General features: G+C 43.6%; 2 protein-coding genes and 1 non-coding gene across 7 annotated transcripts in view; 2 read left to right on the plus strand and 1 right to left on the minus strand.

Moving 5' to 3' along the window:
* LOC118371541 (tryptophan--tRNA ligase, mitochondrial-like) overlaps window positions 1-21901 on the minus strand; it is a 71956-nt gene that overhangs the window by 42217 nt on the left and 7838 nt on the right. The window lies entirely within an intron of this gene.
* LOC118371545 (2-Hydroxyacid oxidase 2-like) lies at window positions 711-21360 on the plus strand. Of its 5 annotated transcripts, none has more exons than XM_035757021.2 (9): window positions 711-868; window positions 8358-8418; window positions 17833-18003; window positions 18146-18297; window positions 18412-18701; window positions 19042-19260; window positions 19487-19645; window positions 19733-19802; window positions 20157-21360. In XM_035757021.2, exons 2-9 carry the CDS (start codon window positions 8399-8401, stop codon window positions 20213-20215), a joined length of 1140 nt encoding a protein of 379 aa, XP_035612914.1. In that variant the 5' UTR covers window positions 711-868; window positions 8358-8398; the 3' UTR covers window positions 20216-21360. The 5 variants fall into 5 exon arrangements, with proteins under 5 accessions (XP_035612914.1, XP_035612917.1, XP_035612913.1 ...); XM_035757024.2 differs by having other exon boundaries at window positions 17851-18003; XM_035757020.2 differs by lacking the exon at window positions 711-868 and adding an exon at window positions 7160-7280.
* Window positions 15684-15758, plus strand: trnaa-ugc (transfer RNA alanine (anticodon UGC)). The gene has a single exon. It is a non-coding gene; the product is annotated as a tRNA-Ala (tRNA).

Below are 21901 nucleotides of genomic sequence, written 5' to 3' on the forward strand. Positions count from 1 at the left end.
AACAAATAAAAACATTGCAGCCTGCAGGAGTGTGAAGGTGAACGGAAAGGCTCTGGAGCAACGAACCGCCCTTGCTGTCTCTGCCTGGCCGGTTCCCCTCTTTCCACTGGGATTCTCTGCCTCTAACCCTATTAGAGGGGCTGAGTCACTGGCTTACAAGGGCTCTTTCATACCGTCCCTAGGAGGGGTGCATCACTTGAGTGGGTTGAGTCACTGATGTGATCTTCCTGTCTGGGTTGGCCCCCTCATAGCCTGGTTCCTCTCTAGGTTTCTTCCTAGGTTTTGGCCTTTCTATGGAGTTTTTCCTAGCTACTGTGCTTCTACATCTGCATTGCTTGCTGTTTGGGGTTTTAGGCTGGGTTTCTGTACAGCACTTTGAGATATCAGCTGATGTACAAAGGGATATATAAATAAATTTGATTTGATTTGATTTGCAGGTAGAAAATATCCTGATAAAAATAAATACCCTATAAATCACATTGTCTACTTATGGCCTGTCTGCAACAAACTTGAAACATTGTATCAATTGTTAACTTGGGTCCGACCAGAAGCTTGCCCTAGCGAACTAACAACATTGTGTAAAATATGCTGGGCCCTCAGAGTTTCCTGTGCCAGTGAGCTCGGGACAGACACAGCTGTAGACTATTTGCGTAAGGGATAAGAAGCCGTGCTCGACTTGGGCAGGAGTTCACCAGAGCTGAGTACCAGCACCTCAAATTTTGTACTGCTTGAGCTCCTGTTCCTCTTATAGAATATTAGCTCAGAAGTATTGTGGAGCTCCTGCTCCTAAACATAAACAGTACCAGCTCCCAAAATTTGTATCGGAACCTATTTCAGTCCAAGTCAGGCACTGATAAGAAGTAATCAGGTAGGCCTGTTTTATGACGTTTCCACTGGATCAGAGCATGACATTTTTCCCTTTCACGCTGAGTGGTTATCGAAAAGGAGAGAGTTGGAAAGATTTTTCAAATATATTGAGGAACTATTGCAATTATCAATGGATGTAAAAACAGACTTTGTTTGCTTGCTGTTTGAGTTGAAAAACACATTACTTTGAGAAGTATCAAACTTTGTAGATGAGAAATGATAGGAATTAACAGTAAATGTACTACTGGTGATATATGTAAAGGGGAATTGATAGACACTAACAATCAAATGCAAACAATTCACACAATGATGTTATGAAACAATGAATGTGCACAAATTGGCGGGAGAGAGCGCATTCCGGAGAGAGAAGTGCATTTAAAAAATTAATAAAAATGCACCTTTATTTAACTAGGTAAGCAAATTGAGAACAAGTTCTCCTTTACAACTGCGACCTGGCCAAGATAAAGCACAGCAGTTCGACACATACAACAAGACAGAGTTACACATGGAATAAACAAACATACAGTCAATAATACAGTAGAAAAAAGAAAAATCTATACACAGTGAGTGCAAATGAGGTAAGATAAGGGAGGTAAGGCAATAAATAGGCCATGGTGGCGAAGTAATACAATTTAGCAATTAAACACTGGAATGGTAGATGTGCCGAAGATGAATGTGCAAGTAGAGATACTGGGGTTCAAAGGAGAAAAATAAATAAATACAGTATGGGGATGAGGTAGTTGGATGGGCTGTTTACAGATGGGCTATGTACAGGTGCAGTGATCTGTGAGCTGCTCTGACAGCTGGTGCTTAAAGCTAGTGAGGGAGATATGAGTCTCCAGCTTCAGTGATTTTTGCAGTTCGTTCCAGTCATTGGCAGCAGAGAACTGGAAGGAAAGGCGGCCAAAAGAGGAACTGGCTTTGGGGGTGAACAGTGAGATATACCTGCTGGAGCGCGTGCTATGGGTGGGTCCTGCTATGGTGACCAGTGAGCTGAGATAAGGTGGAGATTTACCTAGCAGAGACTTGTAGATGACCTGGAGCCAGTGGGTTTGGCGACGAGTATGAAGCGAGGGCCAGCCAATGAGAGCATACAGGTCGCAGTGGTGAGTAGTATATGGGGCTTTGGTGACAAAACGGATGGCACTGTGATAGACTGCATCCAATTTGCTGAGTAGAGTGTTGGAGGATAGTCAGTTTTATGAGGGTATGTTTGGCAGCATGAGTGAAGGATGCTTTGTTGCGAAATAGGAAACCAATACTAGATTTACATTTGGATTGGAGATGCTTAATGTGAGTCTGGAAGGAGAGTTTACAGTCTAACCAGACACCTAGGTATTTGTAGATGTCCACATATTCTAAGTCAGAACCGTCCAGAGTAGTGATGCTGGATGGGCGGGCAGGTGTGGGCAGTGATTGGTTGAAGAGCATGCATTTATCTCTACTTGCATTTAAGGGCAGTTGGAGGCCACGGAAGGAGAGTTGTATGGCATTGAAGCTCGTCTGGAGGTTAGTTAACAGTTTTCCAAATAAGGGCCAGAAGTATACAGAATGGTGTCGTCTGCGTAGAGGTGGATCCGAGAATCACCAGCAGCAAGAGCGACATCATTGATGTATACAGAAAAGAGAGTCGGCCCGAGAATTGAACCCTGTGGCACCCCCATTGAGACTGCCAGAGGTCCGGACAACAGGCCCTCTGATTTGACACACGGAACTCTATCAGAGAAGTAGTTGGTGAACCAGGTGAGGCAGTCATTTGAGAAACCAAGGCTGTTGAGTCTGCCAATAAGAATGTGGTGATTGACAGAGTCGAAAGCCTTGGCCAGGTCGATGAATACGGCTGCACAGTAATGTCTCTTATCGATGGCGGTTATGATATCGTTTAGGACCTTGAGCGTGGCTGAGGTGCACTCATGACCAGCTCGGAAACCAGATTGCATAGTGGAGAAGGTACGGTGGGATTCGAAATGGTCGGTAAATCTGTTTGTTAACTTGGCTTTCGAAGACCTTAGAAAGGCAGGGTAGAATAGATATACAGTGGGGAGAACAAGTATTTGATACACTGCCGATTTTGCAGGTTTTCCTACTTACAAAGCATGTAGAGGTCTTTAATTTTCATCATAGGTACACTTCAACTGTGAGAGACAGAATCTAAAAAATATATATTTAAGGTTTGAGGTTGGATCTGTTGGTCTGTTTGATTGAGTGTGTGGACAGGTGTCTTTTATGCAGGTAACGAGTTCAAACAGGTGCAGTTAATACAGGTAATGAGTGGAGAACAGGAGGGCTTCTTAAAGAAAAACTTACAGGTCTGTGAGAACCGGAATTCTTACTGGTTGGTAGGTGATCAAATACTTATGTCATGCAATAAAATGCAAATTAATTACTTAAAAATCATACAATGTGATTTTCTGGATTTTTGTTTTAGATTCCGTCTCTCACAGTTGAAGTGTACCTATGATAAAAATTGCAGACCTCTACATTGTATCGGCAGTGTATCAAATACTTGTTCTCCCCACTGTAGGTCTGTAGCAGTTAGGGTCTAGAGTGTCTCCCCCTTTGAAGAGGGGGATGACCGCGGCAGCTTTCCAATCTTTGGGAATCTCAGACGATATGAAAGAGAGGTTGAACAGGCTAGTAATAGGGGTGGCAACCATTTCAGCAGATAATTTTTAAAAGAGAGGGTCCAGATTGTCTAGCCCGGCTCTTTCAGAGCATCAACTTTCTGGATTTGGGTGAAGGAGAAATGGGGGAAGCTTGGGCGAGTTGCTCTGGGGAGTGCAGGGCTGTTGACCGGGGTAGGCATGGCCAGCCGGAAAGCATGGCCAGACGTAGAAAAATGCTTATTGAAATTCTTAATTATAGTGGATTTATCAGAGGTGACAGTTATTCCTAGCCTCAGTGCAGTGGGCAGCTAGGAGGAGGTGCTCTTATTCCCCATGGACTTTACAGTGTCCCAGAACTTTTTGGAGTTTGTGCTACAGGATGCAAATTTCTCCTTGAAAAAGCTAGCCTTAGCTTTCCTAACTGCCTGTGTATATTGGTTCCTAACTTCCCTGAAAAGTTGCATATCATGTGGGCTATTCAATGCTAATGCAGAACGCCACAGGATGTTTTTGTGCTGGTCAAGGGAAAGTCAGGCCAGGAGAGAACTAAAGGCTATATCTGTTCCTGGTTCTACATTTTTTGAAAGGGGAATGCTTATTTAAGATGGTGAGGAAGGCACTTTTAAAGAATGACCAGGCATCCTCTACTGACAGCACTGTGCATCTGGATGCATCGTCTGCATTTACGGTGATACGGCCTCAGCAGAAGTCAGGGCATTCATACTTCTTGCACTTCGTGGAAACAGTGCTGAGCTGTTGTCAAAGAAGTGAGTTTGTGTTTTCTTCCGTCAACCAATCATGTAAATTCGGAGCTATACAGCTCCCTCCAGATTGTTACAAAATTTGGAGGTGCATTACGAAGCCGTATGGAACTTGATTTGGCTTCTGCATGCCTCTGGAGGCTCTGCAATCGCATCACATCCTCCATATGGAGCCTCCGACCACATTTTCGGATCAAGCATAAATTGGCTTTTAGTCTAGGCCTCCACAATGGATTAGTTCACTGAGATGGGTGCGAATATATATTGTATATGTATTACTGCTCGACTAAAACAATCGAACAGCCTAACTGTAACGGTTTTCTAGGTGTGAAGGAGAGTCGGACCAAAATGCAGCGTGTAGATTACGATCCATGTTTAATGAACAACGTAAACACGAATAAACACAAATACTACAAAACAAAGAACATAAATAACGAAAACCGAAACAGCCTATATTTGTGTCAACTAACACAGCGACAGGAACAAAGACACTAAGGACAATCACCCACGACAAACTCAAAGAATATGGCTGCCTAAATATGGTTCCCAATCAGAGACAACGATAAACACCTGCCTCTGATTGAGAACCACTCCAGACAGCCATAGACTTTGCTAGATCACCCCACTAGCTACAATCCCAATATATACACACCACATACAAAAACCCATGCCACACCCTGGGCTGACCCAATACATGAAGATAAACACAAAATACTTTGACCAGGGCGTGACACTAACAACCAAACAATTGACCAGTCGACTAATTGGGGTCAGCCCTAGTTTACATAATTAATGCCTAAGGAAATTAATTGAATGTGTCCTATTTCATGTGAATTGTCATGTGTCCTTGGAGTTCAATAAAGTATACCCAAAATAAGCTAGCAGTGTTATGAAAAGTCCAATTGAAACATTCAGTGAAAGGTTTTTTTATTTTTTTACTCCAAATAGTGTTAACAAAACCTCCCTGGAAAACTTTCAGGAACCATAGTAAAACATTCTCAGAACCTTCCTGCAAGCAATAGATTAATGTTCAATTTTCACTTCTGTTCTCAGAACGTTAAAACTATCAGTTTTACCAGTCAGGAAACGTATGGCTTCGTTCCCGGAACCAAAACCAAAAACCTACATTCCTACAGCTTCCAAGGAACCAAATGTGCTGGCTGGAAAGTCTCCCATGCAGATACTGTAGATGAGAGGAGTGAGAATACAGAGTATAGATGAATCACGACGGCTCACTGTCAGTTAAACTGTGAGTTATGCTCCCTGTCTCTCCCAGGCATTAAACACTGGAGACATCCATCATTCATCCAGTACATGACATTTACAGCAACTCATGTGTTCACTTTAGGGCTTTTTCACTCTACTGTTCACTGTACAGTAGAGAAGCAGAGAAACAACTACTGTATATCTGTGCCTGTGTAACAGATGGGGCTTACACCTGCTGTCACTGCATTGTGGATTTCTGTATAATGTGTTTATTTTGATTGCTGCATTCTTAGAACAGGTCTCCAATTTATTTTCTTTTTTATCAGAGTAAAACGTTTAAGAACTTTTATTGGCCTAAAATCTGACCGTCTTTCGTTCCCTATTTTTACCCTCACTATTTAGTCAACTGCATGTCCAGTTCACAACGCAATCTGTTGGGTGGGAAATCTGCCACACATTTGACCCCTAGTCCCTGGTCACATACTGCTTTTCCCTGATCTAAGAACTGTAATCAACAGCCAGCCTTATGGCCTCGATGCAAGGTGGAATGAAACAATGAGACCCAAACACCTGAGACTACAAACCTACAAAGTCATTAATGTTTTTCTCAAACTGAGAAAAAGAGGGCAACTTAGACAGAGGTATAGAAAGAGTTGAGGATGCTTCCCAGAGCAGGAGAACACCTTAACAATTCAACAAACATGTTCTGGGCTAGCCGAGCAAAAGCCTGAGGGAGAGACAACATGTGGAAGAGGTTTTCTCCCCTTCTCTCCTAAAGCGTCTGAGGAGTTGGGAGCGAGATAGAAGCAGTGATAGGCATCAGAGCCAGCTGTGGAATAACACAATTTACACTTCACTTAGAGCAGGTAACAGTGCCACCTCCCCATGGCCCTCACTCAGAGGGGACGCCAACGTGTGAGACTTGGCCAACGCTTTAGAGTCCCAACCCGTCTCCACCCCCAGCCCCTGGCCTACACCTTCACAGTCTTCAAATTTAATCAAAATAAAACACTCAGCAAAGAGCTGTTTTAAGAGAGCTGGCTCTGTTACTGCAGCGGTAAAATTGACTAAGAATGAACCGAATTCCAAGGTAGTAATGAAATAGAGAGACAAAATCTAATTTAGCACCACTACTCCCACTGCTGTTTTAGAATGCTTGAACAACATTTCAGGGAATTTTGTTACGTTCGTGGCAAGTTCAGACGCTGTGACATTTATTGAATCCACTCTTATTTTCTCACTCTCTCTCTCTGTGTCAATCACTCTGTTTCTCTCTCGCTCTCTCTCTCTACTCCATCCTCCTTTCTATGTAGTGAAAAGATGTGTCGTGTGGGTATACAGCCTCCTTTGTAGGACCTTTGCAGAGGACTTTGACAGTAATGATTTACAGTCAACAGGGTACTGTGCACATGAAAAGATTAAGACAATAATGAATCAAGAATCCAAAAAGCGGTAGTCATTCAACTGTAACCAGGAGGACAGGATACACATGAATGTACACGCACACTATCTCGTAAGTAATATGACTGTCGGCCACTCACTCACCCACTCACTCTCACTCACTCAGTCACCCACCCATCCATCCATACACCCATCAATACAATTGAAGAGAAGGGTTGCTATGCTATCCTATCTGCCCCCCTTTATTAGGCATGTACAAAGAGAGAACAGGGGCCCCATACTGCTGACAGGGGAGGTTAGTATTGAGCCAGTGTGTGTGAATGAGTGGGGGGAGTGGAGCTAGAGTAGCCCTGCCCCTGACACTGTCCTTCCCTGCACACTTGTGTCATATGAAAGGTGACAGGCTTGGAGAGCAAACTAGGACAGGTTAAAGGACAAGGTAAGACACCTCACATATTTCTCCTGTGTGGTTTCCCCCGGGGCCTTTTTACATCATCTACTGTAGGACTACATCTATTAACATAGTAGAGAGAGGGAGAGAGAAGAAGACCCTGTAAACAAAAAGTACAAGATGTGCATTGCTCAGTAACACCATCACTTCCTGTATCTTTGGAAACTGATATGTAGCTGCTTTCTTTGATAAATATCAAAACATCTGAAGTCATAATCATTTACATGTGATGTGATCTACAGTAAACCAAACCTTGATTTTTTTTTCAAAAGGTCATTTTATTTTCTGTTATATGTATGCTATCTTCCATAGACGTTTATTATAATACACACAGCTGCTCTTCTAGAAATGTACCATAACAATGTGCTTTGAACTCCCATTGAGAGCACCTAAATGACCAACATTGACAGGTGTAGAGAGGGAGGTCATTTATCATTCACAATCTATAGGACACAGGTTAACATTCATTTAACATCATGTTCATCGAACTTGACTGATATTTGTGGAGAATCATTACTTTAGAACTGATCGGATCTGAACCTTACCTGCAAGTCTATCTTGCAAATTCTATAGAAGACATAATTGATGGGAAATAGTATGATCATTGTTTAAACAACTAATGTAACGTTTTTTGATATCACCTCATCTAAGGGTTTTTAATGAAGGCCTCAAAATTCAACATAAATCATTTTACAGTAGGCCACTTGAGATAATACTCTATGTCAACAGTCATGTTCATTTGAATGGCTGAACAGTAGGTATTTGACATGTCATGTTCTCTCGTTGAATGTGTGACAGCCTGGCATATTATACAGGTAGAGATTGAGCAGCTCTGTTTATCATCCCTTTATTCTGTATTGCACTGCCCTCAGGTGTTCATAGATCACATTGTTGTAAATCACAGCATAGGAGATGTACAGTCAACAGTTATACACACCGCACAACAAAAAGCATCATTGACTTTTTATGATTTGTGTTTTTTGACATTGTTTTATTGGAGGTTGACTATATATTTTTTGCTTTTCAATCTGGGGACAAATAATTTGTATCTTAATTTTCTTCCAGGTTATGACTCTGCCAGGAGTATTGAAGTTCATTCAGAGACAATGAGCACCAGCTGTAATCGGTGAGTGGCTACTCAGGTCAGCAGGTGAACTCAGCGACTGTCAGATACAGTCACATACAGTAAACTCAGATAAAATTGCACAATAAAAATCTCTGTCAGGCAAACTCAAAGATAAACCTATGTCAGTTGAGGAGTCACTAACAACCCTGTGATAATTTGGTATGTAGACTACAGTAGTCGTTCAAGTTATTGTGTGCAATGTACTCTAGGTCTAGGTCACTGACCACCCTGCTATACATGTACTGTAGTGCTGTGTGTTACTGACCATGCTGCGACTTGCCACATTCTGTGTGTTTTATGTGTAGGCCTAGTATGTATGTCCCCATCTGTGCTGTAGTATGTAATGTGCAACTACCCTCCCTTCTCTATGGCTTGCTGTGCCATCAGCACAATTCCAGCCTCTGTAAGCACAATAACTCCAAAGGTCACAGAGGGGTCACACTCACTGCCAGTGTTAATCTCTATGATAGTTTTATTTAACTCACACAAAAGCACACAATCACACAATTGGAATAGATCTAACTCTGAGCTGCATTGCTCTGTTAACCAGACATTTCCAAATGGATTTGTATGTGTCTATGTCACTGAGGACTAGAGTGATTAGTTGTATCAGAATGATATTAGTAGACCCTTCATAATGTCATTTGACACGTTGCTGTGTGTGTTGCATTTCAGCTGTTTTGCTCACATGAGCACCTCTATTGATGTGAGTTTTTTTGCTTTTTTTTCACAAACTGATATTTCATGAAATGACAATGACTAGATGAGTACATTTATTTTTAAAAAATGTATACTGCCAGACCTGTCTAAATCCACTTTTTCTCACTGAAAGAGGATGGCCAGAACTTACCCATGCTGTTGCACAACGATTTAAATCAATCAGTCATCGTTTTAGACAAAGTATGATATTATTTCACTTTAAGTGACAAATCTGACCTGCCCACTTCCTGCAAATCCATGTGATTGCAGTGTTTTTTCTTATGCTATTACATCCAAATTCTTTTCAGCCAACATTTAGTTTCATTTGAATGTTACCATCCAACAGCATGGCGTTGTTTATTAGTCAGAAACAGCTGCAAAGTTCTTCCTCTTCATGACTGAGATGAGTCAAACAGCCTTGTGTCCACTTGGCTGCCTGAGCCATGGAGCAAATTAAAATAGTGGGTGCAAACTTGTGTTTTTGCACTAGGGCTGTTCTAGTCACAGTATTACCGCAACACCACAGTCATGAGTCATCACCACAGTCATGAGTCAACACCACAGTCATGAGTCAACACCACAGTCATGAGACCGCAGTAAAATTCCATGTGACCATTGAGTCACAGTAATCTCTTGCTTGGAATCTGGACATGTATTGGTAGAACGTACCCAACCTGCTAACTACCATCAGGTCCTGATGGCCTGGTACTCAGCACTCTATTGTCCCTCAAACCACTCTGATGTCAATGCAAATGCTAGCAAAAGTCACATCAATAACTTGTCTTCAAAACAGTATCACACTTTTAAAACTCACCCCACTGTGATGACCAATTTGAAGAAAGAAGTCCAACAGCAGGTTGAAACTGAGTGTAAAACATGGAAATTGTGAATGTTGTTTTCAAGACTAACACAACAAAACAGATTTGACTTGGTTTCCCAAATTAAGCACTGGGTAGATGCAGGAACAGGGTTGGAGAGGCCATGGTATACAGTTTGGGCGGAATATAACCTGTCGCGCAGAGCATGCTCCTCACACAGTAGTTGATGCTTGGATTTAAATAAGTTCTCATATTTATTTGTCAGCTTGCTCATATTAAGCACATGATCTGCTATAAAACCGAAGTAGCCTACCAGGCATCATTGAAAACCAGACGGTAGAAAAGCGCGCGGCCTTCATTCTCTATTCCAGTGCATACAGATGACATGGATTCTTCCTCTGCCCATTTGATAAGGGGCCATTCTAAATCAAAACTCATTTTACATATTAGTAAAGACAAGATTAAATTGAGAATAGTCTGATCCAGAACATCCCAAACATGCTCAGTGGGTGACATTTGTAAGTAGGCCATAGAAGAACTGGGACATTTTCAGCTTCCAGGAATTGTGTACAGATCCTTGCGACATGGGACTGTGCATTATCATGCTGAAACATGAGGTGATGGCGGTGAATGAATGGAATGACAATGGGCCTCAGGATCTCGTCACGGTATCTCTGTGCATTCAAATTGCTATCAATAAAATGCAATCTTGTTTGTTGTCTGTAGTTTATGCCTGCCCATACCATAATCCCACCGCCACCATGGGGCACTCTGTTTGCAACGTTGACATCAGCAAACCACTCGCCCACATAATGCCATACAAGTGGTCTGTGGATGTGAGGCCGGTTGTACATAGGGTCAAATTCTCTCAAACGAAGATGGAGGCCGCTTATGTTAGGGAAACTAACATTCAATTAGCTGGCAACAGCTCTGGGGGACATTCCTGCAGTCAGCATGCCAATTGCACACACCCTCAAAACTTGAGGCATCTGTGGCATTGTGTTGTGTGACAAAACTGAACATTTCAGTGTGGCCTTACACTGTCCCCAGCACAAGGTAATGATCATGCTGTTTCTTGATATGCCACACCTGTCAGGTGGATGGATTATCTTGGCAAAGGAGAAATGCTCACTAACAGGGATGTAAACAAATTTGTGCACAACATTTTTGAGAAAAAGCTTGTGTATGGAACATTTCGTGGATCTTTTATTTCAGCTCATGAAACATGGGACCAACACTTTAAATGTTGCGTTTATATTTTTGTTCAGTGTAAATATATATATATATATATATATGAACATTTTATAAATGGTATAATTGGGTGTAATGATCCCGCCGTCACCCCAAGATGAAAGGTTTTGACTAAAGTTTTGCTTCACTATTCACTCCCCTGCTTTGATTGGTGTAACAGCTAGAAATGACAAGTGTGTAAAGGGTGAAATGGCACCCTTGAAAGAAAATTCCAGGAACTTACTGTAACGGATTTCCTCCTCTTCGTTAGAGGAGGAGTAAGGATCGGACCAAAGCGCAGCGTGGTAAGTGTTCATGATATAATCTTTAATGAAATGAACACTGAAATACAAAACAATAAACGTGAAATATACAAAACCGAAACAGTACCGTGTGGACCAAACACTCACACGGAAAGCAAACACCCACAAACCAAAAGTGAAACCCAGGCTATCTAAGTATGATTCTCAATCAGAGACAACTAACGACACCTGCCTCTGATTGAGAACCATACTAGGCCAAACATAAAACCAACATAGAGAAACAAACATAGACTGCCCACCCCAACTCACGCCCTGACCATACTAAAACAAAGAATAAAATAACAGAACTATAGTCAGAACGTGACAGAACCTATAGGGGAGGATCTGGGTGGGCGTCTGTCCGCGGTGGCGGCTCTGGCGCGGGACGTGGACCCCACTTTACCATAGTTTTTGTCCGCCTCCTCAACCGCCCCTGTGGCCTCTTCCTCGCTGCCGACCTCGGCCTGGGGACCCTCGCCACGAGTCCCGAATGGACGGTAGACTCCGGCAGTGCCGGACAGGCGGGAGACTCCGGCAGCGCCGGACAGGCGGGAGACTCCGGCAGCTCCGGAGTGAAGGGCGATTCCGGCATCGCCTGGCTGACTGAAGACTCTGGCGGCTCCTGGCTGGCTGGTGGCTCCTGGCTGGCTGGCGGCTCCTGGCGGCTCCTGGCTGGCTGGTGGCTCCTGGCTGGCTGGCGGCTCCTGGCTGGCTGGCGGCTCCTGGCTCGCTGGCGGCTCCTGGCTGGCTGGCAGCTCAGGACAGACGGGAGACTCTGGCGGCTCAGGACAGACGGGAGACTCTGGCGGCTCAGGACAGACGGGAGACTCTGGCGGCTCAGGACAGACGGGAGACTCTGGCGGCTCAGGACAGACGGGAGACTCTGGCGGCTCAGGACAGACGGGAGACTCTGGCGGCTCAGGACAGACGGGAGACTCTGGCGGCTCAGGACAGACGGGAGACTCTGGCGGCTCAGGACAGACGGGAGACTCTGGCGGCTCAGGACAGACGGGAGACTCTGGCGGCTCAGGACAGACGGGAGACTCTGGCGGCTCAGGACAGACGGGAGACTCTGGCGGCTCAGGACAGACGGGAGACTCTGGCGGCTCAGGACAGACGGGAGACTCTGGCGGCTCAGGACAGACGGGAGACTCTGGCGGCTCAGGACAGACGGGAGACTCTGGCGGCTCAGGACAGACGGGAGACTCTGGCGGCTCAGGACAGACGGGAGACTCTGGCGGCTCAGGACAGACGGGAGACTCTGGCGGCTCAGGACAGACGGGAGACTCTGGCGGCTCAGGACAGACGGGAGACTCTGGCGGCTCAGGACAGACGGGAGACTCTGGCGGCTCAGGACAGACGGGAGACTCTGGCGGCTCAGGACAGACGGGAGACTCTGGCAGCGCCGGTCAGGCGGGAGACTCCGGCAGCGCCGGTCAGGCGGGAGCACCTGTAGGGAGAAGACGGAAAGACAGCCTGGTGTGGGGGGCTGCCACTGGAGGGCTGGTGCGTAGAGGTGGCAACGGATAGACCGGACCGTGCAGGCGCACTGGAGCTCTTGAGCACCGAGCCTGCCCAACCTTACCTGGTTGAATGCTCCCCGTAGCCAGGCCGGCGAGGTGGAATAGCCCGCACTGGGCTGTCCTGGCCGAACCGGGGACATCATGCGTAAGGCTGGTGCCATGTACGCCAGCCCGAGGAGACGCACTGGAGACCAGATGCGTAGAGCCGGCTTCATGGCACCTGGCTCGATGCCCACTCTAGCCCGGCCGATACGAGGAGCTGGAATGTACCGCACCGGGCTATGCACACGCACCGGGGACACCGTGCGCTCCACCGCATAACATGGTGCCTGCCCGGTCCCTCTCGCTCTCCGGTAAGCACGGGAAGTTGTCGCAGGTCTCCTACCTGGCTTCGCCACACTCCCCGTGTGCCCCCTCCCAATACATTTTTGGAGCTGACTCTGGGCTTCCAACGGCGTCGCCGTGCTGCCTCCTCATACCAGCGCCTCTCTGCCTTCACTGCCTCCAGCTCTGCTTTGGGGCGGCGATATTCCCCTGGCTGTGCCCAGGGTCCCTTGCCGTCCAAAATCTCCTCCCAAGTCCAGGAGTCTTGTGTTTTCGGCCGCTGCTGCTGCCCGTTACCATGCTGCTTGGTCCTCTTGTGGTGGGTGTTTCTGTAACGGATTTCCTCCTCTTCGTCTGAGAAGGAGTAAGGATCGGACCAAAGCTCAGCGTGTTCATGATGTAATCTTTAATGAAACGAACTGAACACTGAAATACACTGAAATACAAAACAATAAACGTGAAATATACAAAACCGAAACAGTACCGTGTGGACCAAACACTCACACGGAAAACAAACACCCACAAACCAAAAGTAAAACCCAGGCTACCTAAGTATGATTCTCAATCAGAGACAACTAACGACACCTGCCTCTGATTGAGAACCATACTAGGCCGAACATAAAACCAACATAGAAAAACAAACAGACTGCCCACCCCAACTCACGCCCTGACCATACTAAAACAAAGAATAAAATAACAGAACTATGGTCAGAACGTGACACTTACAGTATATCGTGCCTTCAGAAAGTAGTCATACCCCTTGACTTATTCTATTTGTTGTGTTACAGCCTGAATTAAACATTTATTTAAAAAAAAAAAAAAACACAATAGCCCATAATGACAAAGTGAAAACATGTTTTTAGACATTTTTGCAAATGTATTTAAAATAGAATACAGAAATATCTCATTTCCATAAATATTCACACTCCTGAGTCAAAACATGTTAGAATCACTGATTACAGCTGTGAGCCTTTCTGGGTAAGTCTAAGAGCTTTGCACACCTGGATTGTACAATATTTGCCCATTATTATTTTCAGATTTCTTTAAATTGGTTGTTGATCATGGCTAGACAACCATTTTCAAGTTTTGCCATAGATTTTCAATCAGATTTAAGTCAAAACTGTAACTCGGCCACTCAGGAACATTCACTGTCTTCTTGGTATGCAACTGAAATGTAGATTTTGCCAAGTGTTTTAGGGTATTGTCCTGCTGAAAGGTGAATTAATCTGCCAGTCTCTGGTGGAAAGCAGACTGAATCAGGTTTTCCTCTGTGCTTAGCTCCCTTCTGTTTCTTTTTATCCTGAAAAACTCCCCAGTCCTTAACAATTACAAGCATACCCATAACATGATGAAGCCACCATTATGCTTGAAAATATGGAGTGTTCCCCAAACATAACACTTTGTATTCAGGACAAAAATTAATTGCTTTGCCACATTTTTTGCAGCATTACTTTAGTGCCTTGTTGCAAACAGGATGCATGTTTGGGAATATTTGTATTATGTACAGGCTTCCTTCTTTTCACTCTGTCATTTAGATTAGTATTGTAGAGTAACTCAAATGTTGTTGATCCATCCTCAGTTTTCTCCTATCACAGCCACTAAACTCTGTAACTGTTTTAAAGTCTACATTGGCCTCATGGTAAAATCGCTGATCGGTTTTCTTCCTCTCCAGCAACTGAGTTAGGAAGGACGCCTGTATCTTTGTAGCGACTGGATCTATTGATATTCCATCCAAAGTGGAATGAATAACTTCACCATGCTCAAAGGAATTTTCAATGTCTGCTTTTTTTAACCCATCTACCAATACATGCCCTTCTTTGCGAGGCATTGGAAAACCCCTCCGGTCGTTGTGGATGAATATGTGTTTGAAATTCACTGCTTGACTGAGGGACCTTACATATAATTGTATGTGAAGGGTACAGATATGAGGTAGTCATTCAAAAATCATGTTAAACACTATTACTGCACACTGAGTGAGTCCATGCAACTTATTATGTGACTTGTTAAGCACATTTTTACTCCTGAACTTAATTAGATTTCCCATAACAATAGGTTTGAATACTTACTGACTCAATACATTTCAGCTTTTCATTTTTTATTGATTTGTAAACTTTTTGAAAAACATAATTCCACTTTGACAATGTGGGATATTGCGTGTAAGCCAGTGACCAAAAAAAATCTAAATTTAATCTATTTTAAAGCTGGCTGTTGTAACACAACAAAATGTAGAAAAAGTCAAGGGGTGTGAATACTTTCTGAAAGCACTGTAATTACTGAACATGTCATTTGCGGCGTGCATGATCATGAGCAAAGTCATTGTAGTCTATAATTTAACTTCCCCTGTAAGAACCATGAGCATGGGCTTGCTTGGTCCCATGTTGCTCAGTTAGTAGAGCATGGTGCTTGCAACGCCAGGGGTGTGGGTTCAATTCCCACAGGGACCAGTACAAAGATGTATGCACTCACTATTATAAGTTGCTCTGGGTAAAAGTGTCTACTAAAGTATAACATGCTTTACTGCAGCCTACCTACCAAAGGTTGCACCATGTCTTTTACAATGTAGAAAAACACATATCTTTCAATAGTTATCAATATGACCAGAGTTTCATCTTATTCTTTCAATCACAGATTCACGGATGCAATTTATGGAGGATGCCAAAAGTTAAAATAGCAATAGATGGCAAAGACAAAGATAGACCAGTGGTTTAAAACAAATAAATAAAAAACGGTGTGCAGGTGGGTTTGGAAGCCCAAAGGATTATATAAAAACCACAAAACAATATACAATACATAAGTACAAAGATAAAACAGATAACAAAACCCACCAATCATAAATGTACAAATAAACCAATCAGCAATCACAAAAAATAATAAACAGCATATGTTTTTTTGAAATGTGTGTGGGGTGTGTGAGTGTGTGGGGGGTGTGTGAGTGTGTGGGGGGTGTGTGAGTGTGTGAGAGTTGGGCTATATGGAGGAGATTACTGAGTAGTTTGGTTCATCAGGCTGACCCCCAGTCTTCGTTATTGAGGGAATTTTGGCAATGTGAAGATAAGAATCCCAGAGTATGGTACCACTGTATCTGATAGAGAATTGACTATGTGAGGTGCGACAGATGGGAAGGTGAAGGTTATCGCAGCGTCTTGCGTTATATAGATGGATTTCAAAATTAACCTGGAAGAATCCATGGAAGGGTTTAGGTGAACTGTTGTTGAGGCATGAGTATTTGTAGATGAAAATGCACAATTGGCGTACATTGATGTCATATATAGACAATATTTCAAGTTTCTTAAACAAAGGTGCAGATAGAGCCAGGTAATTAGAGGTGGATAGTCTTGCAAATGTATTTTGTATGATGAGTAATTTTTGTATGTAGGAGAAATATTTACTGGCCCAGACAATATAACAGTAAATGAGATATGGGTAAATTAAGCTATAGTAAAGAGTAAGGAAGCAAGACTGATCAACCAAACCACTAATCTTCCTGATGACACCAAACAGATTTCATCACTTTGCTGCAGACTAACTGAAAATGATCTTTCCAGGACAACTGTTCATCAATAAGAACTATGAGTAATCTAGTGGATGTGACTTGATCCATATCAGTCCCACCAATTGGGATTCTGGCTTTTTATTTTTTTACAATATTTCTTGTTCTTACTAGTGAATACAATAAAGTTAGATTTTTTTTTTAAACATTTCAAGATCATTTGTTTATCTGAAACCATTCAGAAATTTGGTCATGCCTGAGTTGGTTTCATTAATTAGTGAATCAAAATTCTTGTGTGATAAAATCAAATTGGTCTCATCAGCAAAGAGAATGGGAAGTAAGAAATGTATTTTGTATTCATGTTTCAAGATCACTCTGGGTCATTGAGAAGGGTTGCCATGGTTAGAAAGCCACGGAGGCGGACAATAAGGTGGACTAAGACGACGGTTAAGTGGGGTCCGCGTCCCGCACCAGAGCCACCGCGGACAGACCCTCCCCTATAGGTTAAGGTTTTGCGGCCGGAGTCCGCACATTATTTAGTATGGCCAGGGTGTGCGTTGGGGTGGGCAGTCTGTTTGTTTTTCTATGATTTGGGTATTTCTGTGTTTCGGCCTAGTATGTATTTTCGTATTAAAAGAACCAGGGACACTTACCACGCCGCATATTGGTCCTCCGATCCTTTTCGCCTCTCCTCTTCGGAAGAGGAAATCACTTACAGCAGTGTGTAATGCTGTGTAGCTTAGTTTAATTCCATCCCAGCAGCGCAAAAGACTCTCTGTTGAGCCAAAATCATTTGGGTCGAAAGCTCTGAAAGCCAGGTTCTGGTGACACCACAATTTCCGTATTCTTGTGAAATATGCACCAGAAGCTGTTTGCAGCTATGATATGTTTCAATTGCACAACAATGTACAGTGATTTTACTGTGTTAAATCTCCATCAATGCCATAACTATTTCTCCAGTTCTGCTTTTAAAACAGGCTTACCTGATAGTGTAATTGACATTGCTTTACATCTGCTGTCCCTGACAGTGATCATATATCCCACAGAGAGGGGATCCGCTGTGCTGAGATGGCTATGGTATGTCTCACAGATTTTGAGGAGTATGCCAAAGAGCACCTCTCCAAGGCAACCTGGGACTACTACGCAGCCGGAGCAGACGAGTGCTGCACCAGGGACGACAATCTGCTGGCCTACAAACGGTAGGTGCTTCTCCCTGTTCTGTAAACTACAAGACATACAATTCAATGTCACAAAAACCACTCAACACCACACGTCAAACTGGAGTGCAAGGAAGATCTGGTAACAATGTGACTCAAAATAATACATTTGTCTCTGTCCCAGGATCCGTCTGCGACCACGGATTCTACGAGATGTGTCGGTGAGTGACACCAGGACCACTGTGCAGGGCACAGAGATCAGCTTCCCTGTGGGCATCGCCCCCACTGCCTTCCACTGCCTGGCCTGGCATGAGGGAGAGATGGCCACTGCCAGGGGTGAGGACTAGGAGGGGTTTAACAGCTGTAGAGGTTGAGCTCTGCAGAGCAATAGCTTTGTCACAGTGTATCCTAGGGGTGATAAACTCAAAAGCTCTCTCTCTCTTTCCTCAGGTACGGAGGCAGTGAACACCTGTTACATCACCAGCACCTACTCCACCTGCTCTGTGGAGGAGATCGTGGCTGCAGCACCTAACGGCTACCGCTGGTTCCAGCTCTATGTGTACCGGGACAGGAAGCTGTCTGAGTCGATCGTTCACCGTGTGGAGGCCCTGGGCTACAAAGCCTTGGTCCTCACCGTCGACGTGCCCTACACTGGGAAGCGGCGCAATGATATACGCAACCAGTTCAAGCTCCCGCCGCACCTCAAGGTCAAAAACTTTGACGGGGTCATCCAGGTAATGGTAAAATAAACATATTTTTTGCTTTCTTTTCTAGATTAAATATTTTTAACAGTAATGATTTTACCGTAAAATCATATTGGGACCATTTCTCGGACAAAGATTAATCATAATTTTGGACTAAGAAGCACTTTCAATGAAGAATCTCTATTGAACATTTAGTCCTTTTTAGTCCAGGACTAGGCTTAATCTGTGTCCAGGAAACTAGCCCATAGTGCGCATAGTAGAGACAGTAGCTGCTTTTGAATGATTTAATAAATCCAACGAATGCATTTCCCCTGAGTCTTCCTTCTGTGTGTATATGTTACTGTATATGTTTGTGTACTGCATTTTATGTCTGTAGGAGGCTGCGAGTTCTGAAGAGTATGGTATCCCTTCCAACACCCTGGACCCTTCCATCAGCTGGAAGGATGTATACTGGCTGCAGTCTCTCACCCGCCTTCCCATCATCATCAAGGGCATCCTGACCAAGGAGGATGCTGAGCTGGCCGTGGAGCACGGCGTCCAGGGCATCATCGTGTCCAACCACGGAGGACGCCAGCTGGACGGGGGGCCCGCCACAGTAAGAATGGGGACAAATTACACCACCTCGTCCTCATGTCCCTTCTATTTCACTCTACAATCAGCAAGCCAAACAATATTTAGTTAATGAAATGGTGATATTAAAGGGCAGTTCATTTGAGGACTCCTACTGTACAGTAGGAGTCCTTAAATTTACTGTCCTTTATGTCATGGCTAAGTAGGCTTTTCTTCTCGACCTCCCTCTGCTCTCTCTATCTACCACACAGATAGATGCCCTATCTGAGATTGTGGATACGGTTCAAGGGCGTATCGAGGTGTATCTGGATGGGGGAATTCGCACCGGTAGTGACGTGCTGAAGGCCGTAGCTCTGGGAGCCAAGTGTGTGTTCATCGGGAGGCCAGCCGTGTGGGGCCTTGCCTATAAAGTAACTATTAACGTTGTGTGTCATCGACCGATTAAGTTAAGATACTGAGAGTAACGACTGTCTTGCTGCCTGCGTTTGTTTACTTAGGGCGAGGACGGGGTGAGGGAGGTACTACAAATCCTCAACGATGAGTTCCGTCTGTCAATGGCTCTGTCTGGTGAGTGAGGAACAAAACGTCTTACATATAAATGAAGGATATTAATTTGAGCCAGTTTGCTACAACAGGAAAATAATTCTACAGCAATAGGAAATGTGAATTATTATGTGGATTATAATTAATGGACATTGTTGTAAGGGTTGATACATTTTCGAAGTGGAAATGACAATCTTTAGACTTTATAAACCTCAAACTACACATTTGCATTTCCTGCTGTGCAAGAAAATTCTTAGCAACAAATTAAGATTCTACATCTGTAATTATATTTTTTCCAGTCAGATTAAAAACCCTTAGCTATCATGACATCAACCTCATAACAATGCAACACTAATGTTTTGTTCTTTCCTCCCCCAGGGTGCAGAAACGTGGCTGAGATCAACAGGAACCTCATCCAGTTCTCTAAACTGACTTGACAGCAGGGGGCGCCAGAACCAGCCAGATGACTATGACGAAGCAACAAAACGGAGCTAACTTCGAACTAAACTGGAATTTGGGACAACAAAACAATACCTGTCACATGAATCATAATGAACTGAATCTGACATCAATCTAATACAACTCAACTTTAATAGTTGAATCCAATGTGGCTGCCTGAATTCTTGTGGGGAAATAACTGGACATTTCAATACAAGCAGCTTCCATATGATATAACCAGCAAAATATGGTTATCACTCAGCTGAGATATGTTGACATGATATAGATCATGCCGTTTAACCAATTCCTAACTCTCAATGGCTGCAGGCCCAGTGTTAACCCATGTATGAGTGAGAGAGGCCCGATATTGTGTCTCTGATACAGTGACTGAAGTTTAGTGAATTGTGAAACTGGTCTGCCTTTAGATCAATGTTTAACAGAGATCCCTCAGTCAAAGCAGATATGAGGGTTAAATGATTGATCCCTTCTGGTTTGATTGTAATAACTGTTCTGGATGGTGAGGTGGAATACGGTTGTGAATGCAGCAGTGAGAGGAGTGTGGTTGATTGGTTGATAGAGTGATGTAACATGGCCATTTGGTATTCCAGTTCCTAATCCTCTGAGAACAACAGTGTGATTTGATTTAGAACCCTGGAGACACAATGACATACAACTCATAGAAATAAGAATGAATAGAATGGACTTGGAAGCAATAACCCTGGCAATTGACTGGTAAACTCATGGGTACACTCGCAATGGCTGCCTGGTGTTAAGATACAATCATTTCCATGGTATTTTGGAATGTTCCATCAACTGATTCTGGAGTGCTGTGGTAATGTAGAATGTTCATTAAAATGATGCTAACTGATGTGGCTCATGCAATGGAGTGTGTTTTTATAATGTCAATTGAATTGACTCAACAAATCACAGCACAGATTGAAGGGAACCTTCCTGATTTTACTTCCTGGCATGGGTACACTCAAAATGGCTGCCAGTCCACCCATGCCATCATTGACTTGAATTGAGATGCCCTTTTTATTTATTCTTATTTCTGTGAGAACTACTGTAAAATATATTTTAGATGACTTTATGCCTCTTATCTTTCATTCAGTTTGATTTGATACAAAAATGTTATGGTGTTTGTTTGCTATTTGTTTCCCCGTAGAATTGAACTCAAATTTCTTTAGATATTTATTATTTGAAACATGAGATTTATAATTTTAAAATATATAAAAAATAAATTCAAGACACTGTAGTGCCACATTTGACACTAAAGAAGTACAGTGTAGGAGTCTCTGGAGTTTGAAAGGATGAGCAACAAGTCATTGTATACATCTGACAAAGATGTTGGTTAAATGAAGATGTCCCATCCAGGTCGTTTACCATGAAAAAAAGTCTGTTTTGGTCTGCTTATGGGAGTGGCTCTCCCATAGGCACCAATGCATTAGCAGTTGAGTCTGTTCTGCTTAGTTCATTGTATATGAACCAGAAACAAATTGCATGTGGGATGTCTCGCTTTCTCTTCCATCTCTGCATCTGTCTTTACAACACCTAATGTGTCAAAATAAGGGTGGGGAGGGTTAAACGAAATGAGTGAGAAAGAGAACTGACACAGGAAGTGGCTGAGCTCTCGGTTAGCTGTGAGAAACTGACTGTGCTGCTGTTTACCACGCTCTACATAACGG

Source organism: Oncorhynchus keta, chromosome 34 (assembly GCF_023373465.1).
Source record: "Oncorhynchus keta strain PuntledgeMale-10-30-2019 chromosome 34, Oket_V2, whole genome shotgun sequence".
Classification (NCBI taxonomy): Eukaryota; Metazoa; Chordata; class Actinopteri; order Salmoniformes; family Salmonidae; genus Oncorhynchus; species Oncorhynchus keta.